Here is an 18,213-nt window from a genome sequence, read left to right as displayed (position 1 = left end):
CTGCCCGACCGCGCCTCCGAGGGCGGTCCCAGCCCACGCGCGGCTCCAAAAGCCGGCAGCCAGGGCGCGGCGGCGACGGCGAGGCGGGCGGTGGCCTGGCCCAGGGGCGCCGCGACTCCGCCCGGGGCGTGCTGGCGGGCAACCGGCCCTGCGCGCACCGCCGCGCCTTCCTGCTGCTGATCAGGGAGGCGGGGAGGCAGGCCTGGCGAGGCCGCTGCTCCAACGCCACGGTACGGGGCTCGGGGCTCGGGGCGGGGCTGCGAGCCGAGGCCGGGACCCCGCTGAGCCCCGACTGCCGCGCCCAAGGGCTCGCGCTCCTCGCACCCGCCAGCGTCCCGGTGCTCGCCGGCCGCCGGCTCTCCGGAGAATCGGACAGTAAGAACCCGGTTGCGGCCGGTCTGGGACCGACCCTCCACCTCTCGGGACCTGCGGGACGGCGGGAGCGCGGAGGCGGGGCCGCCGGCCACCTCAGGGTGGGACAGGCGCGGAGAAGCCCTTCCCTGGCCGCGGCTGAGCAGGGAGAACGGGGCTTGTGTCTGCCCTCGCGGGGGCTGCGTCTGGGTCCTGCGACCCTCGCTGGTTTGGAAAGGATCCCTCTCCTGCCACAGGAGGGGGTCACCGTCCACAGCCAAGAAGGTCTCCTCCAGCGGTGCCCCCCCCTTCTGCAGAGCAAAACCCCTGGCACAGGCCTTGGCATCTGGCTCTGGCCCTTGCCCTCCCCACCCCCTTACCTGTGCCCTGGATGCCCTCCTTGGGTTTCTGACTCAGTTCCAAGGTCCCTCACAGGAGGCCTTCCTTACCTACCCAACCGTTCTCTTCATAGCTACCCAGCTGGGGTCTGCAGTGACCCGGCACCTGTTCTAGAACTGTCCCCACTGTTGTCTGGGACTGTGTTCATCATCACAGCCCCTGAGACCAGAGAAGCAGGCAGTGAGAACCGGGTCTGCCAGTTCCAGGGACCCAGCTCTCCTTATCTGCTTCTCCCCCAGACTCACCCCTGAGGCCCCAGTCGCTCTGCCCAGCCCATCACACGCTGCCTGCCGGGCTCAGCCGGTGGACCTCTCTCCTCCCTTCCAGCCCTGGACGGGGCCCTGGGCAGGCATCTATCTGCACGCGCTTCCCAAAGCTGACCCCAGTGGCTGCCTTCCCCAGGGACCAGGCTGCAGTGCTGCCCGCACCGGCTCCCTGGGCTCCCCTCTTCTGTGCTGCCGCGTCTGCCTGAAGGAACATCGCTTGGCCTCCCTCAGGATCCCAGGGACTGGTTGGGCAGCCTTGGGTGGCCACAATCACGTAGTGCAGAGCTGCAGGTGGCAGCGGGACCCACAGCTCAGGGAGGCGCCAAGCGGCCGAGGGACAGTCAGAAGCAGAGACCGAGAGGAGGAGAGGTGTCAGGCGAGGCAGGAGGACCCCGCCTCGGAGAGCTTCTCGGGTGGCAGCCCCTCTTGGATGTCATTCCAGACTTCTTGGGGCCTTTTCCCTCCTCTCCTTGCTGGCTGGCCCCATGCTGGGACAGGTGGCCTCTGCAGCCTGGGCCTGGGGTCTGCCGGGACTCCAGAAGCCTCTTTTCTCTGCAGGACTCACCACGTCCCTGTGTCTAGACGCTGTAAAGCCAGAACTGGTTGGGGTGCATTGGTCTGAGAATGCAGAGCAGCGGTCTCCCCCAGCCCCCTGAGCTGCTCTGATGAGTCTGGGTGTGGACAGGCATCGGGCGGCCCTGAGAAGGCCCTTGGACACGGCGGCTGTCCCACTGAACTTCTCTCGTTCACAAGTCATTATGGAACAAACAAGAATCTCACCGGGAATTGTCATGATCTCTGCGTGGTCACGACAGGGAGCAGGGACCACCAGGTGTGCCCTGGCCAAGTCCGCCTGGCCCCTTGCTTACTCCCTTTGCGGCCAGATGAGCAGGGCCCTCGGGTTCTGAGGGGCAGTGTGAAGGGCCGGTGGGGCTGTGCTTGCAGTGAGGTCTGGGTGAGAGCCAGTGTGTGGGGCGGCCGCCAGCGTTCTCAAAGGACGTGCGGGGGCACCTGGCAGGCTGGGAACAGGTGGAAGGGAAATGCGTGCACTGGGGGCAAACAGTTGTCCCCACGTCGCTGTCTCTGCCCCTCCGGCCACAAGCTCGGGGAGGAAGGAGGATGGGGTGAGGCTGGCGAGGGAGGATGAGCTTGGCTGCTCAGCAGGGCAGGTGTGGCTTTCTGGCCGCTGGATCAGGCCGGGCGGGAAGCAGCTGGGCCTGCGCGGAGCTCTTCCTAAACCTGGGAGATCTGCGCCCGGCTCTGTCCTGAAGAAAGGGAAGGAAAGGCAGCTGTTGCCTAAGCTCGGTGTCGCGTGAGGCCTTGTGGTCAGAGCTCCGTCTGGGTTAGGAAGCCTGGATCTCGGAGCCTCCACTGTGGGGAACCTGGCCCGGGGCGAGCTCTGCGTTGCTGGGTCCGCCGAGCTGGAGTGCTCACGGGCTTGTTTTGCGACACCTTCATCTCTGGGCCAAGCCGGGCCTGCCTCCCCCTCCCTCCTGCATAAGCCCTTGTCCACCTGGGTGTCCCCCACAGGCACTGCGTGTCCGCTGAGTGGCCCCCAGTGTGCTCCTCTGCCTGGCCCATCTGGGCAAACTACGCATGCACGTGGCTGGGGGCGGGGGCCCTCTCCTGTGCTCTAGCTCTGGCCGCACCCAGTCTAGGTGCCCCCTCCCGCTCCCGCACGGTGGCCACCTCTCTTCTGCTGACAGCCCTCGGGCCTTCTCCTTGGAGGGTCAGTCCTGGGGTGGACTTGCTGTCCTGCAGGCTCCAGCCAGGTGTGGCCTCTGTCTGCCCCTGGGACCACGCCTGCAGAGAGGCTGCTGGTCTGCGGCCCGGCCGTGCTGGCTGAGCCCCCGCTCCGTGCCTTCCCTCTGGCATGACCGGGAGAAAACCTGGCCCTGACAGGACCACTGGGCCTTTTCCTCCCGCAGACCAGCCAGCCATGCGCAGGACAGCAGGCAGTCGTAGTGTCTGTAGTGCCTCCTGGGCTGGTGCCGGCCTGTGTCTGCAGCTGTGGCCCAGCCTCGCACCCGTGGCCGACACGGTCAGCCAGCACTTCCTCCTCTCCACCGAGCAGATCAGCTGGCTCTCACTGGCCTACCTGGTGGTGTCCATCCCATTCGGCGTGGTGGCCATCTGGGTTCTGGACTCTGCTGGGCTCCGCTGGGTGGTGAGTCAGACCCCACACCGGGGCCCGCTCTGGGATGGGTGGGGTCCCCGAGTGTGGGCTCGAGAGCCATCGCCTCCTCCCTAGATCCGGGTCCCCAGCCATTGCATGGTGGGTGGAGGTTGCGGTGCTGGAGGGGGGAGTCTGGGCTGGTGGGCAGCTCTTCTGACCCCAGCCCTGCAGACCGTCCTGTGTGCGCGGCTGAACTTTGCGGGGAGAGGGATCCGCTCCCAGCCCTGCATGATCACTAGCCTCCAGAACCCATTTGCTCTCCTCACGGGTGGGCAGAGCCTCTGTGCCCTCGCCCAGACCCTGGTCATCTCTCCAGCCAAGCGGGCCGCCTGTGGTTTCCCGAGCACCAGAGAGCCACAGCCAACATGATCGGCACTGTGTGTGAGTCCCGGGGGTGAGGCCGACGTCCCCGCTGGCTTAGCGCGTGGCCCGGCACCTCTGCGCTCCCCGCTCCTGGAGGATGGGGACTCCTCCTGGGGGCTGGGGACCAGCCTGCCACGCTGAGCTGACACATGTCCCCGTCCATTCAGCAAACCCCCTGGGCATCCTGGTGGCCAGCCCGCTGTCTCCCACCCTGGTGAAGAAGGAGGAGGACATCCCCTTGATGGTGAGGGAGCTCAGGAGTGTGCGCATGTGAGTGTGTGTGTGCATGTGTGTGTACCCGCGTGTATGGTGTAGAGTGTGTCGGTGTGCATGAATGGCTACGTGTTTGCATGTGTGTGTACGTTTATGGGCTGAGTGTGCTAGTGCGTGTGTGCACGTGAGTGCCGTAGTGGCGGGCTCGTGCGTCCACACCTGCCTGTGTGAGTGTGCACTTGCCACCTTCTGCGGTCACACATGGGCTGCACTCCATGCATGTGGGGTTTCCTCACGTGCAAGTATGCAAGTACTGGGCACCTTCCCAGCATCAGGCACAGCTCCAGGGACCGGGATGCTCGGCGGTTTCCTTGGTGGGGAGACAGCTCCGGAGAGGCGAGAGGCCGGCTGGCACAGAAGGAAGCGTTTGTGGGGGGCGAGGGAGGGAGATGAGGGGGGTGAGGGAGGGAGATGTGGGGGGCGAGGGAGGGAGATGAGGGGGGCGAGGGAGGGAGATGAGGGGGGCGAGGGAGGGAGATGTGGGGGGTGAGGGAGGGAGATGAGGGACCAGCAGGCTCTGAGGTGGACGTGAGGCTGACGGGTGGGGCCTGCAGCCAGAGGCCAGTGTGTCCGCTGAGCAAGGGGAGGGTGGCGGGAAGGGTCAGCCCAGGTGGCAAAACACTGGCGTGATGGACACCTCGGGGGCGTCTGAGGGGAGAGTGACTCCGTTTGGTCCAGAATGACTCGGAGAGCCAAGGGTGTGCCGAGTGTCCAGGGAGAGAGCCAGGGCTTTGATCGGGTGGGGCAGTGGGGCAGGCTCAGGGCTGGGGGTTTGGAGGTGTGCCGAGGTGAGAGGGGCTTCCAGCTGGGCGAGTGTTGGGGTCATTCACGGAGGTGGGAGGGGGTTCCAGGTGGCCGCTGGGTGGAGCTCCCGGAGAGGGCTGAGCTGAGGCTGTCGGTGTTGCAGTCATCTTTGGGTGGTATTTTGTGGGTTTCCAAATGCAGCAAAGCAGAGCAGCCCCAGCACAGCCCTGGGGCTTGCCGACGTCCACCTGGGGATGACCTGTGGGGGTAGCCGGCGAGGAGCCTGGAGCAGCGGGCGTGAGGCAGCCACACGCGTGTGCATTCGTGCGTACCCTCCCGGCAGCTGGGCGTCTACATCACCCCTGCTGGCCCCCGCTTGCGTCTGGGAGAGCACGCCCCCCGCCCCGCCCCGCCCTCCGCGGGGGCTGTCCCTCCACCGCACAGAAGTTCCTAGCGGGGCTGGAGTGGTCAGTGCCGCGCGTGTGCTGTGGGATCCCGGGGCGGGGGAGGGGAAGGGGGCGGGGCTGCCCCGGGAGCCTCTGGCTGTGCTGCTGGAGCTCCTGGGCTGAGCAGCCCCTCCCCTTTAGCTCGCAGGGAACAGGCCTACATCATCCTGGCCCCTAGCCGCGTGCTTTGGCGGCAGCATCGGCATCTGCTCCAGCTTCTCGTCCCTCCTGGAGCAGATCCTCTGCGTGAACGGACACTCCAGCACGGGTGCCGGCCCTGCCCTGGGGGCCCCGCGGCAGGACGGAGCTTTGGGGGCCTGTCACCCCACAGGCTCTCTTCTGCCGCTGCTCTCCCTCTGGTGGCTGTGGAATGGCCCACGACCTCCCCAGGCGCTGGGTTTCCACACTTGGACGGGGTGATGTGGGCGCTACTGAGATGCTGTGTGAAAATTTGTGTCTGCAGACAGCGGGGTGGTGGCCGTGGGGAGGGGGTGCTGGCAGAGCCCAAGTGTGTTCCACTGGGATTTCGTGTGGCGCTTTCCGCCATGCCCCAGCCACCCCAGCCCTGGGGGACCCGCTGATATTGGAGATGCAGAGGAGGGGGCCTTGCTCTGCTCATAGCACCTCTGGCCGCGCCCTCCACTGTCTGCATCAGCCCTGGGTGTGGGGTTCGGGCCTCTCGTGTTCCCAGCTTTTCAGGGGTGGCCGGCACTGAGGGGTGTCTGCAGTAGGCAGGCCCTTTCTCTAGCAATTGTTGAGCTCCTGGCTGGGGGTAGCGCAGGGAAATGGCGCCTCCGGGGAGGACACCTCTTCCCCCAGCCAGCGGTGCAGCCATGCCTTCCGTGCCATTCTGCCTGGGCCTCAGGCTCCGTTCAGTGACCCTGCCGTGGGCTCCCCGGTGACGGCGTACATCCTAAGGGTGAGGGCCTCCTCCTGGCCCCAGATGACAGGGTGCCCCCGCCTCCTCTCCTCCTCCAGGAATTTGCAGGCCTCTGCGGGGCTCTCTTCATTGCGTTTGGGGTCTTGAGGGCGCGGCCTCTTGGCCTGTACGTGGACCGGACCAAGCATTTCACTGGAGCTGTCAGGATCGGCCTCTGCCTGACATCTCTGGTCTGCATGGCCTTTGCCCTGGTGAGAGTCCTCTGAGCCGAGACCACCTTGCACGAGTCAAAGTGTGGTGCCCCGGGGTGGGGGAGTTGGCAGGTCGGCCGTAACGGACATCCAGACCCACTCTGACCCTGGGCACTGCCCCGCCCCTCAGGTGCAGGGCCTGGCAGGGTCTGGGCGTCTAGGGCTGTGGCACGTCTGACTCCTGCCGCATCCGTCTGTGCGGCTCGCTGCCCCCAGGGGTCCCAGCTGGCCGCCACCTGCTCGCCGCTTGGGCTCTTTGCTTCTCAGCGGTGCCTGTCGCCGTGCAGCTGGCTGTCGAGCACTCCTTCCTTGTGGGTGAGGGTGGGCCACGGGCCTGGTCCTCGTGCTGGGGTGAGTGCCCATCCCCCAACACTTCCCTGGGGACCCAGAGAGCCTCCCCTCACCCCACCCCAGGCCACACAGCAGGTGACCTGAGCGCCTGCCGTGTGCTGGCCTGGGCTGGCCGCAGGGCCCACGGTGACCAGAGCAGCGCCCTGCCCTCGGGGTGACTACGGGTGCCGGGGCAGTGCCCCGGGCAGGGCTGTGGGCCTCGTGGCTGTGCAGGCAGCCCGAGGGTGTGCTCAGCATGGCGCTGCTGGCCTCCTTGACCGTGCGCCGCGTGGAGCTATCCTTCTCCACCTGCCGGGACGGCCAGGACCCGCTGGCCTGAAGGGTGAGGGCCGCAGCCTGTGGGGCCCTGAGGGCGCAGACCAGCAGGTCGGCCGCCACCTAGCCCTGGAAATCTCCCCTCCGTGCGCCTCTTGGCGACTTCCGCTGCCCTTGGTGGGTGGGTGCAGGGCACCCACGGCGGGGGTTGGGGGGGTCGGGTGGGGTCAGAGGGCAACAGGCCGAACCTCAGGCTCAGCCTGGTGGGAGCAGCCCTGAGGCCCTTACGAGAGCTCAACCTCTAACCCCTATGTGACTGGTTTTGAAATGAGATAAAAGAGAGACAGGGAGAGTCAGACAGTGAGAATGACAAAGACGGAGACAGAGAGTGTGAGAGACAGGAGTGGGGTCGCCACCAGAGAGATGGTTGCATGCCCTCGTCCCCAGACCCGGTGCGGTGACCTCGGGGCTCATGACTGTGAACCCACCTTTGGGGCCCCTTGGGGCTGGGACAGGATCTGTCCTCGGGGTCACTCTGAGGTCATGGTTAGTGGGGTTCGGGGTTCCCTGCACCCGGGGGGGCACTCTGGCACTTGGGGAGCCTCGGCAGAGCTGGGCCACGGTCCCCCGGAGTCCACGTTGCTGGTGGCCAGCCTGTGCGTCCTTTTCAGCTGCTTTGGGGTGCACTTCCTGCACACCCCATACCGGTGCCTGCAGGCCGAGGCCGACGCAGCCCCTCCGTCCAGGAAGAGGTGCGCCCGGCAAGCTCGGCGGCCACCCCCGAGGCCCCGCCGCGGCCCCCCCACCCCCACGGGCCCCAGCAGCCCCTCCTGGAGCCGGTGATCCTGGCTCCGCCTCCCTCCCCCTGGGAGTCCTCTGAGACGTCATGGGGCCCCTGCAGCGGACCAGAGGCCGGGGAGCAGCTGGTGTGATGAGAAGCGGGCCTGGGGCCGTGAAGGGGCGGCCAGGAGAGGCAGGCCCTGGTCCCCTCGGCTACACCAGTCACGCCTGAGGCCGGGACGGTACCAGCATCCGGGGGGCCCGGGGTCCTCAAACACAGGCAGGCCGGCCCAGGGGACTCCCTGTGGCTGTAGCAAGGAGAGCTGCCGCTGTGGAGGCAAGAGGCCGCTGATCAGGCGGGGCGCTCCAGCGGCCAGGCCAGACCCAGGGTGGCTGGGGCAGGGGCTGCGTAAGGGCAGGCCGGCCTGGCCCGGGGGCACGGCTGAGGGGCGCTGAGTGGGCTGGGGATCCTGAGGGCCCCAGCATGGCTGAGTCTGGAGTGGACAGGTGTGGGGAAGGCCTTCCTTGAAGGAGCCTATCCCAGAGCCATGCTCAACCTCTGCTGAGCCCTGAATGAGCAGCCCCCCAGCCCGGCGCTAGCGCAGGTGGGGAGAGCAGGTGGGGCCCGGCTGGGCCGGAAGCAGAGGGTGGGCCCCACGCAGATGCTCCCACCCCCTGAAGACCCTTCTGCCCCCACGGACACTCCCACCCCCAGGGGGGCAACTTCTCCCCCCGAAAGAGACACTTGCAGGCCGGTTTGTGGGTTCGCGTTTATTGAACTGGCCGCGGCCCAGTGGGGGAGGGGTGGCCCTCACTCCGCCTCCCCGTGGGTGAGCACATAGCTCAATGCCTTGTAGTCCAAGTTGCCTGCAGCGTCGATGGTGGAGAACTGGAACATCTGGTCAACCTGCGAGTTTGGTGGGGGTCGTGAGGCTCAGGCAGGGGTGGGAGGGAGTGGGAGGGTCCCCGAGGCCGCAGCCAGCAGGTGAATTAATCACAGGAACTGGACTCCAGGCTCTGTCTTGTTTCTGTGCTTGGGGGGAAGGAAGTGGGGGGAGACCCTGCAGAGCAAGGGTTGGGGCCGGGGCGGGTGTCTCCCTTCCTGGACACCGGACATCCCACCCTCCCCAAGGCCGCAGCCTCTGGGGGCTGAGGCACATCCCCCTCCTGAGCCCCCAGAGCCCCGAGAGCCATGCTTGGGCTTCACAGAGGGCCTTGGGGGTGGGGTGGGGGTGGGGGCCTTGGAGGGGGGGTGGGGTGAGGGGACAGACCTCCTCAGCCGTCATCTTGTCGGCCTGGGACACGAGCAGCCGCCGGATGCTGAGGACAGGAGGGAGGGGCCAGATTAGGCTGCTCCGGAGCAGGCATGGCCCTGACTGGAGGGGTGGCCCCGGGGGAGCCCCGTGACGGGTCCACATGGGGGGCAGGGCTGCTCCGAGGTGGGTGTGCCCCCCCTTCAATCCCACCCGCTCACAGGGCAGGTGCCTCTTGGGAGCCTGGCTCCGGGTGAGTCCTGGGCACTGGGGTGGGGTGGGGGGGTGCCCACAGGGAGCCTTCCCTGACCCCCACGCCCCTGGGGGCCAGTGCCTGGCGCACCGAATAGGTCCGTTCACGGTGCCTGGCTGAAGTAGCCCCCAGAGGGGCTAAAGACCCAGCGATGGTCTGAATGGCAGTGACCACTGGCCCCGTGTGGGTAGGGCTGATCCGGCCCTCGGGTACCCTGAAAGCGGGGTGGGGCGGTTGGCACCCCTCCTACCCTGGTGGCGCCCGGGCGCCTGCGGCCACACTCACTAGTCCTTGTTGATGCTGCCTTTGCCGTCGGGGTCCAGCATCTTGAATGCGTTGAGGATGGTCTCCTCGGCATCCGTGCCTGCCCACAGGAGGCCTTGAGTCCTGGGCAACTTGGGGTCCACGCCCTCGCCCACTCAGTGCCCTGAATGGCCTTCCCACTCTGAGCACCTGGGAGACCCTCAGCTCCCACCCCAGCGGTACTGTTCTCGGGGTCCCTTGGGTCCCGCTAGGCCCAGAGCTGGGCGAGTTCTCAATGAGGGACAGAGGCCCCCATCAGTGGGCGAAGCGTCAGGTCTGGGCTGTCAGCTCACCCACCCTGGGGGGCTGACAGGCCCCACAGATGTGGGTCCCGAATGCCAGGTCCTGGGGCTTTTCAAGGGGCCTGCAGATTTGGGTTTCTATGTGAGGCGCGTGGCTCTCCAAGCGCTTGGGACCACGTAAGCGCACACGCTGTGCTGGCAGACCTGCGGGCTGGCCCACTCACCGCTCAGCTTCTCCCCAAACATGTTCAGGAACATGGTGAAGTTGATGGGCCCCGAGGCCTCCCTGAGCATGGCGTCCAGCTCCTCATCCTTGACGTTGGTTTTGCCTGTTGCAGACGTCAGGGGTGGGGCGGGGGGGTCACAGGGCAGGAGTGTCGCCTGCCCTGGCTGCCTTGTGGTCCGAATAGGTGCCCCACGGGGCCACCCCCCTCCATCATTCTCCAGGCAACCCCAGAACAAAGATGGGACGACCGGAGAGAGGGAGGTGAGCCAGTGCAGGCACCCTTGGCCCAGGCGTGGTGGATGGATACAGGTTCTGAGGGTCAGCAGAGCCCCAAACCCCAGCCCTGGGAGGTGGACTGAGTGGGGGAGAGAAGCCGGAAGGCCTGTGATCTGTTACCTGGGTGTGAGGGGGCACCCCCCAGGTAGAAACCAGCCTGCCCCCCCAGCTCCAAGGGCAGGGCCGCCTCAGGCTGAGGACAGCCGTCCCCAGGTGGGGAGGGAGGCAGGGCCGCGGGCTGGGCTGTGCCGCCTGCGAAGGACGAGCCTCTGGTGGGTCTCTGTGTCCTCTCCCAGCTGCACTCCTGGGCCTCCTGACCGTGCCGGGGGTGGGAGTGCCAGCCTGCCCCGCGCAGGGGCAGCAGCGCCTTCCTCGAGCTCTTTACCATCTCCCGCTCTGGCATGCCCATGCTTGGGTTGTGCCACCCACCCCGTGATGCCCTCTGCCCGCCCTGGTCAAACTAGAGGGGAATTTCTCCCCAGGAGAGGCCCCCTCCTCCCCAGAGCCCACGGGAAGTCAGGTCAGGCTTTAAGGCCCAGGAGCGGAACGAGGCTCTAGGACTGGAGCCGGAGGGCGGGGGAGTCGGGGTGCTGTGCTGGAGTTCTGCCCCCGGGGCACATACCCAGGGAGGCGTAGGTGTCCTTCAGGTCCTCCTTGTCAATGAAGCCGTCTCGGTTCTGGTCCATGAGTGTGAACGCCTGAAACCGAGGCCAGGTTCACTGGGCTGCACCCCCTTTCCTGGCTCTGGATCGAGGGTCTTGTCACCTGCATTACACTTCCCAGGGGACCCCTCAGGTATGAGCTTCTGGGTGGAGGGGTTCCCGGTACAAGAGCAGGGTCTCACCTCCTTGAACTCCTGGATTTGGGTCTGCTCAAAGTTGGAGAAGACATTCGATGACGCCCTCTGGGCCCGCAGGGCCCCCCCCTCCTTCTTCTTGGCCTTCCTGCTGGCCTGAGATGAGAACACCAAGGCTCAGGGTCCCCCAGCCTGACCGAGGGTCTCCTTGGGGGCAGCCAGGCATTTGGGGAGACTCAATGCAGAGGACGGGTGCACCGTGGCATTTGGGGCTCCAGGGGGCCCCAAGCCCGTGTCCCTGGGCTGGGGCAGCTGCAGGTGCTTGGCATGGTCAGAGGGACCCGTGCGGGGTTCACCCTGAACTATGCCCTGCTCAGTCTGCAGTCCAGCCAGGAGGAACAGGGAGCAAGTGAGCCGTGCCGGCGGCCAGAAGGTGGAAGGGCTTGTTCTGGGGACCCCACTAGGGTGAAGGCCAGGACCCCCACCTTCCAGCCCCAGGCTGTCACCAGGGCTTTCACAAGGCACAGATCTCCCCCAAACCCCAGCACACACAGACCCTCACACATGTGCACAAACTCAACTTGTGTGCACACGTAATCAGGCAAAACACACTCATGCATGTGACACGTACACACACACACCCATCCTCACGGTCCCACACGCACATCAGGTACAGACACACTCGTGTGTGTACACGCAGCACACTCACCATGCCTGGGTCTGCCTGATGCGATGGTCTGTGCCCTCCCTGCTGAGGTCGTCCGTCTTAAGCTCTTACCCAGTCCCCCAGGACAGCTCAGACTCCGCTGCCACTCCCTACAAGGACAGGCTCAGGGCTCCCCGGGGGACTGGACAACTGCACAGTGAGCTTTGGCAGCCAGCAGTGGGTCAGACGCCCCCATCCTGCTGGCCCAATAGGCCCCCGGCCTTCAGGCACCTCCCCACCTGCCCCCTACCCTGCAGTCTGTGTTCTGTGCATCTCTGGGGTGACCTGCACATGGGTCAAGGGCCTGGGGACTGCGGGAACCAGAGGAAGGGGCACCTTTCCCAGACTTGCACACAGTTACTGTGAATGACCCTGGTGGCCAGTCAGCAAGCGTTCCCCAAGTATGTCTGTCTGCCCTTGCCTCCCCGCCTTGGTGGCAGAGACGTCCCAGGCCCTGACCCCAGCCCTGGGGCCAGCCCTCTTGTCCCCACGGCAGGGAGCTCCTTGCCTGGACCTCAGAGGGGGATGACATTTCTGGGATGGAGGATGGCCCATGTGGGCTGGGCTGGGCCCAGCACTCAGCCAGATCTTCCTGCTACAGCATGGCCCCAGGGGCAGAGTCTGGGGAGGGGACCTGGCCCAGGTGCCCGTTGGTGGTACCAGATGTTGGGGGCCACCACAAAGTCAGGGAGAAGATGCCCTGGTCCTCGATGGTGGGGAAGTGCAGAGTTAGTGGCGGGAAGGGGTGGGGGTGGTGGGTCTGCAGGCCGAACAGGAGGAGGAGGCCAGTGGGCGGATGAAGTGGGCAGATGGGATTCCACGGTGGTTTCATACCTGGAGAACAAGTTTTCTGAGCCTCCGGGGCCAGGTCTGGGTGGGGTTGGGATGAGCTGCAGTCACTGGGTGGGGGTCCTCAGGGGCACATCTCCGAGCCACACAGCACCTGCTGCGGCTGGAAGGCGAGGGGCACACACCCTCCGCCACGTGGTGCTGCTGCGGTGCTGCCGTCCGCGATCCCAGGGCCAGCTCACCATTTGAGGAACCTGGCTGGGGATGCGTGACCCGCCTGGAGGGACCTGGGGGCTCCTGGGGGCTGTCTGGAGGACCCCTGGAGGGCTAACGTGTGACCGATGTGGGACACCTGGGCCTGGGCTGCGCGGTGACCCCATCACTCCCAGCCAGGCGGGTCTGGGTGCGACGCCGGGACGGACCTTGGCCGGGCTGCGGGAGTGGGGAACAGCACACCGAGAGAGGGGTAGGCCCATGGGGTCTGTGCTCAGGAGGCCCAGGCTTGGGGAGGGCCGGAGGAGGCTAGCTGAGCCCCTGGGGAGGTGTCCTGTGGCCGGCCTGTCTGAGCACAGCTCTAAAGATAGCCGCAGAGCCTGACTCCTGGGAGAATATCGGGACTCAGCACGGACAGCTGCCCTGACAGGTGCAGGAGTGTCAGCAGGCGGCCCCTGCGTCCTGAGCCAGGTTAGACGCCCCCGCCCTGACCCCACCCCACAGTCCCCAGGAAGGACTCTGGGCCAATGTGGGTCTCCCCGGCTTCAGGGGTCTTCCCTGGGCGGTTTCCGTAAGCGTGTGTTCCTGGGCCTGTGCGTGCCCTCCGCTGGCCGCCACTCCCCCCGGCACCGTGGAAGCTACTGGTATGTGGTCCCCCCACCAGCACTCTGGCCCCACCTTCAGCCCCAGAGAAATTTATTTTTGATTCTGGAAAAAGGAGTTGCTGAGGAATCTGGTTTATTTTAAAATCCAGGGAAGGGAAAACACATTTGCCACCTGAGGTCATCTGCCCGGCTGCTCCAGGGCAAGATGCAGGTGGAGGGGTGGTGCTCAGCATTGACACAGCATGTGGGCGGTGGAGGAGGGTTACTTTGTGCCTTGTGGAGTCAATGTGTGCCTACAGCTTCCTTGGGAAGGAATGAGTGGGGAGGGGGCGGGTCAAGAGGCCCTCCCCCCACCCCAGGCCCCGCAGAGGCCACAGAGGACGGGTGTCAGGCAGCAGTCCTCAGAGGGTTCAGAAAAGAGCCCAGCTGCCCTGTAGGATCCGCCTTGGCGTTCCCACTCCCAGCCCAGGAAACAGCACAGGTGATTTACTAGCTTCCCAGTGGAAGGCCCAGAGCCAGGACTCCCCAGCAACTGGAGGCGGAGCAGGGTCTGCTCAGGCCCCGGTGGCTGCCGAGGGGCTTCCCCTTGGGGCGGATTTACCGAGCACATTCTGTGTGCCCTGGAATTTTTGTCCCTGCATCCTATTCTCTTTAGAATCGGAAGCGATCTCCCCTAGCAGTGGAGCAGGGATGCTTGTGAGCCCCGAGCCCTGGTTCTCGGGAGTTTATGCCTGGAGCAGCACAGGGCCCAAGGCATGGGTGGTCCTCCCACCAGACCCCCAAGCCCCGTTGCCATGGGAACTGTGTGTCAGCACAGCAGGCTCAGTTGGGAGGCTGTCCGGCCACCACTGCCCATCTCTGGGCAGCCTCTTTGCACACCTGGTCTTGGTCAGCTGTGTCTTCGCTGGGGCTGACCACAGATCTGGGGGAGACAGTCTTCTCCTCTGAGGGGGCCAGAGTACCCCACCAGTGCAACCCCTGCCTCCCCAACAGAGGGCAGCAGAAGTGAGCGAGGACCTGTCTGATGTGAACCTTGAAGCTTGGGGCTCCATGATCCTGAGGGCTGGAGTCGGGGAGACCCAGGGAGCAGGTTCTGCTAGGGTGGCCTTCTCAGGAAGACCTGAGCCCCCTTCTGCTGGAGAGGCTCCTAGGGTGAGGAAACTCTAGCTCTGCCGGGGGGCTGGGTCTGGGACCGGGGGTGGGGGTGGCAGGAGGGGGCACCCCAGGCAGTGCGGTCCTGGGAAGCGACTCGGAGGCCACATGGTCGGCCTGGCCTGTCTGTGAGCCCAGAGGGGCCGGCCATGGCCACCCCTCTCTGCTGGGAGCCAGCCTGCACTCAGGTTACATTTTGTACCCGGACCCCGGATTCCCTGCCCAGAGCCTCGAGCCCCTTCCTGGGCTGTCCTCTGGGCTGGCCTGGGGCTGCTGCGGGCCTGGACTAGCCTCGGCTGGGGCCGCACTGCAGCAGTGGGCGGGGCGGGACAGCCCAGGGAAGGAGGATAGCGAGAACTCTATTTCGCACTTTGTAATGTGGACTTATACTTTTCAAATATTTGTACCTGTGCTGTGCGGGCCTCGATGTGTGCTCAACCTGGTCGGAAAACGTCAGTGCCTGGAGGGGTCGCACCCGCTCTGGGGAACCAGCACGTGCCGCCTGGGCCACTGCGCATGCGGAGCCAGTCGCGAGCCGCGCGCCTGGTGACGTCACCCCTCCGCGAACGGGTGCGCGCGCCGTTCTCCCTCCTGCCGCCAGGGGACGGTTCCGGCGCCTTCTCGCTGCTGACGGCGCATGCGCCCAGCCGGGTGAGCGTCTGCGTCTCCAATGTTTTCCGGGTCCTTGGAGCGTCCTCCTCGGTCCGCGTTGTGCTTCCGGCGCGAAGGTCACGGGCAAGATGGTGCCGCCAGTGCAGGTCTCTCCGCTCATCAAGGTGAATCAGGTTTCGCGGGCGCGGCCGGGTGCTCGGCTCCGCGTAGGCCCGCGCGTGAGCGACTCCGCGGAGCTCGAGACCTCCGGCCCGGCCTCCGCTCGGCGGGACAACCAACCCTCTCTCACCCCGCCCCGCGCCCCGACCCGGAGGCTGCGATTTTCCCCCGCCCCCCGCATCGGCCCCAGACGCCGCGGGTGCGAGCCCCCCCTTCCCCGCACGCGTCCCCCGCGCCCGGGACCCCCCGCGGGCTGAGAAATCCCCCGGACCCCGGTTCCGCTCCGCCGGTCCTGACCGCCCTTTCCCCGCAGCTCGGCCGTTACTCCGCCTTGTTCCTCGGCGTGGTTTACGGAGCCAAGCGCTACGGTGAGTGACCACGGGCGTATAAAGCCGTCCCAGCCCACGGGGCGCTCACGGCGACGACGGTGCGGGGTCCCGGGTGCCGGGCAGGAGAGGGGGCAGGGCGGGAGGCGCCAGACCCAGAAACCCGAGCGGGCTGGACCCTTGAGCGTCGCCGCGGCAGGCGTGTAGTTTGGTCGGGCAGCCCCTTGCAGCACAGAGACCTGAGTGAGGGGCGGCAAGACGCCCGGGGTGGCAGCGGGGACCCTGTAGCTGCCCTCCGGGTGGGGCTCTCTGTTGAGGAGTGTCAGGCCTTTACGCATATCTAGGTAAAACAGGTACCTCTGGCGTTCGCGGTGCACCTGAAGATGACTTTGCTTGTGCACTGAATTCCTTTTACTCAGTGCGTCGGTGAAAAAGTTCACTGATATCATCCCTCCCTTTCTCTTTCCTTTAACAGATTACCTGAAACCCCGGGCAGAGGAGGAGAGGAGGATAGCAGCTGAGGAGAAGAAGAAGCAGGATGAGCAGAGGCGCATTGAGAGAGAACTGGCAGAAGGTACTCGTGTTGCCGAACCTCATGGATTTGTTCTCCACCCGCATTTCCAGAAACAGCTGCTGGTCCAGATGAGCCCCACAGTGGAGGGGAAGGGCCGCTGTCTTGGTCCCTGCTGGCCCCTGGGTCCTCTTCTGGGGGAGTGGGAGGGAGAGCAGGTGTGGGTGTTGGGGGTGCATGGTGCTAACTCCCTTTAGTGAGGCCTTGGGCGTGAACTGTCGGCCACCCTCAGCGAGGCCCCAGGACCGGAACCAGGCTCACCTCTCCCTGCCTGCGGCGGCAGCTTACAGTCAGGACGGGCAGGGGTAAGGAAGGCCCAGGGTGGGAGTGGCAGCAGAGCATAGCCAGGCCCACCACAGAGTGAGATACTGGGTGGTTTAACACCAAACGTCGAAAGTGGGCCCTTTGGATGGCCCGAGTGTGTAATGATGCGTCTGTTTTCCTTCCAATCTTTCAGCCCAAGAGGACAGCATATTAAAGTGAGCCCGCCTTTCCCCGGAGCAGTGTGGATGAATAAAGCCTGCTGTACTGTGTGATTCTCTGATTTCTCTTTACTGTCCCCGGTTGTTTGGTTTCTGGACTCAGACTCAGCAGTTGTGTTCCTACCTTCTCAGGTCATGTGGGGTGCGGGTGGGGAGGGATTCCAGAAGAACCAGTCAGTGACCAGTGCATAAACCGGGCGGGATGCACAGAACCTCCGTCGCCTGTGCCGGGGTATCTGTGGCGGAGGCCAAAGGATGCATCTGTAGCGGAGACCCAGCTGGCCAGGCGTTGCGAGCACTGCTCCGTCTTCTGCGCTCCGAGCCTGGCCCAGACCCTTGGATGGGCAGGGGAGGGGCAGGCTTTGCAGATGGTGGGGGTGGAGATGGCCTGATGCCTCTACGGTTGGGACCTGGATCTCCATCGCCCTCCTGCACGTTCTCCCCTTGACCCCAGGGAGGGGATGTGGCCTCCTGAGGACCAGGCTGGGGTGCAGCTAGGTGTTCAGGGGCCTCAGGCCTTTGTGCCTGAGCAGACGGCAGACTCCACCCCTGGTGGCTGTGGCCTTTCACCCCCAGGCCTGGTGTCAGAAGGGGGCTTAGGCCTGTGCCTGAGCAGACGGCAGACTCCACCCCTGGTGGCTGTGGCCTTTCACCCCCAGGCCTGGTGTCAAGTCGCTGTTCCCAGTTTTGTGCCAGGAGCACATTGCCTATGCTTAGAGCCCCAGTTTATTTGTCAAATGAGTTCATCTGCAAACGTGAGAAGGTGAGAAGCAGCGTACAGCCGTTTTCAGTTAAGGTGAGGCTGGAGTGCGTGGTGGTGCACACCCCCTGGGGTATCCTGAGGTTGGTGGGTAGCTGGCACTGGGTCCCCCTGGGAACCTGGAGGAGCCCCCAGTCGCAGGCCCTTGTCACCACCAGGTGCCACTGTGAGCTGAAGGTTTTGTGGGCGTGTCCTTCGCCCCCCACCCCCCACCCCCGCCGGGAGTGCTGGCAGAGGGCAGCATCTTGAACCGGCCTTAGAACAACTCATTTGGCCTTGCAGTTCTGGCCAAGGCTGCAGCCAGGAAGAGTTTCCGGTATCTGGAAACATTGGCTTTGGAGCTCACGTTATGAGATAAAGGTCCTTAATTTCTATCAGGTAACTTAGGACCCATTTCAAGCGTGAGTCTTGCATTGTCCCATTTGGGTCTGACTCGCTTTTTCTTCCCGGCTCAGAACCATTAATTAGGTCCTTGGAGGCATGTGGTTGCTCCCATGAAGGAAACCTCAGTGGCGCAGGAGGACTTGGGCAGACCACAGGCGCTGGTCCGTCAGCGCGGTTCAGAGCAGCTCCCGGGCAGCGTTCATTACAGATTATTTTTGCACAGATTGCTCACGTCTGATCACTGCTGTTCTCACAGCCTGGACCTTTCTGGCAGGATTTTGCGGTTGGTCACAAATGAGCGTCCTCCACCAAGTAAAAAAAGGGCAGTGTGTTTTCTTTTGATTTTATTCTCAATTTTTGTGCATGTATTTTTTCCTAGACCAGATGGGAATTGGCATCTGTGTATCTATTTCTCCACCCATATATACATAGATACACGTGCAGTGTGAATATATTCACCCGGTGCTTTTAGACACACAGTTTACAGACCCTTTTTGAAGATCTTGGTGGCATTAGTGTGCATCCAAAATGTGGATGAGTGTAAGGTAGGCTGTACTGTTCAGACCGTTC

General features: G+C 64.9%; 2 protein-coding genes across 2 annotated transcripts; one reads left to right on the top strand and one right to left on the bottom strand.

Moving 5' to 3' along the window:
* Window positions 1–7,995: 7,995 nt before the first annotated feature.
* MYL5 (myosin light chain 5) lies at window positions 7,996–10,774 on the bottom strand (the record flags this gene model as incomplete). The annotated part of the gene is made up of 5 exons (XM_079919852.1): window positions 7,996–8,442; window positions 8,807–8,855; window positions 9,327–9,405; window positions 9,811–9,915; window positions 10,711–10,774. The coding sequence occupies 5 exons, from the start codon at window positions 10,772–10,774 to the stop codon at window positions 8,347–8,349; spliced, it is 393 nt and encodes a 130-aa protein (XP_079775978.1). The 3' UTR covers window positions 7,996–8,346.
* A 3,972-nt stretch (window positions 10,775–14,746) lies between these two features.
* Window positions 14,747–16,629, top strand: ATP5ME (ATP synthase membrane subunit e). Its single transcript, XM_079919853.1, has 4 exons — window positions 14,747–15,125; window positions 15,434–15,488; window positions 15,922–16,020; window positions 16,475–16,629. Exons 1-4 carry the CDS (start codon window positions 15,090–15,092, stop codon window positions 16,498–16,500), a joined length of 216 nt encoding a protein of 71 aa, XP_079775979.1. The 5' UTR covers window positions 14,747–15,089; the 3' UTR covers window positions 16,501–16,629.
* Window positions 16,630–18,213: the final 1,584 nt, after the last annotated feature.

The sequence above is a fragment of the Stenella coeruleoalba genome (genome assembly GCF_951394435.1).
Source record: "Stenella coeruleoalba genome assembly, chromosome: 4".
Taxonomy (NCBI): Eukaryota; Metazoa; Chordata; class Mammalia; order Artiodactyla; family Delphinidae; genus Stenella; species Stenella coeruleoalba.
This window is presented reverse-complemented; position numbering and strand designations above follow the sequence as displayed.

Bases quoted from the DNA above. Each gene is read 5' to 3' on its own strand.
- ATP5ME (XM_079919853.1), top strand. From the start codon at position 15,090: ATGGTGCCGCCAGTGCAGGTCTCTCCGCTCATCAAG. The intron at 15,126-15,433 runs GTGAATCAGGTT...CTTTCCCCGCAG, and splicing joins AGGTCTCTCCGCTCATCAAG to CTCGGCCGTTACTCCGCCTT. The intron at 16,021-16,474 runs GTACTCGTGTTG...CCAATCTTTCAG, and splicing joins TGAGAGAGAACTGGCAGAAG to CCCAAGAGGACAGCATATTA.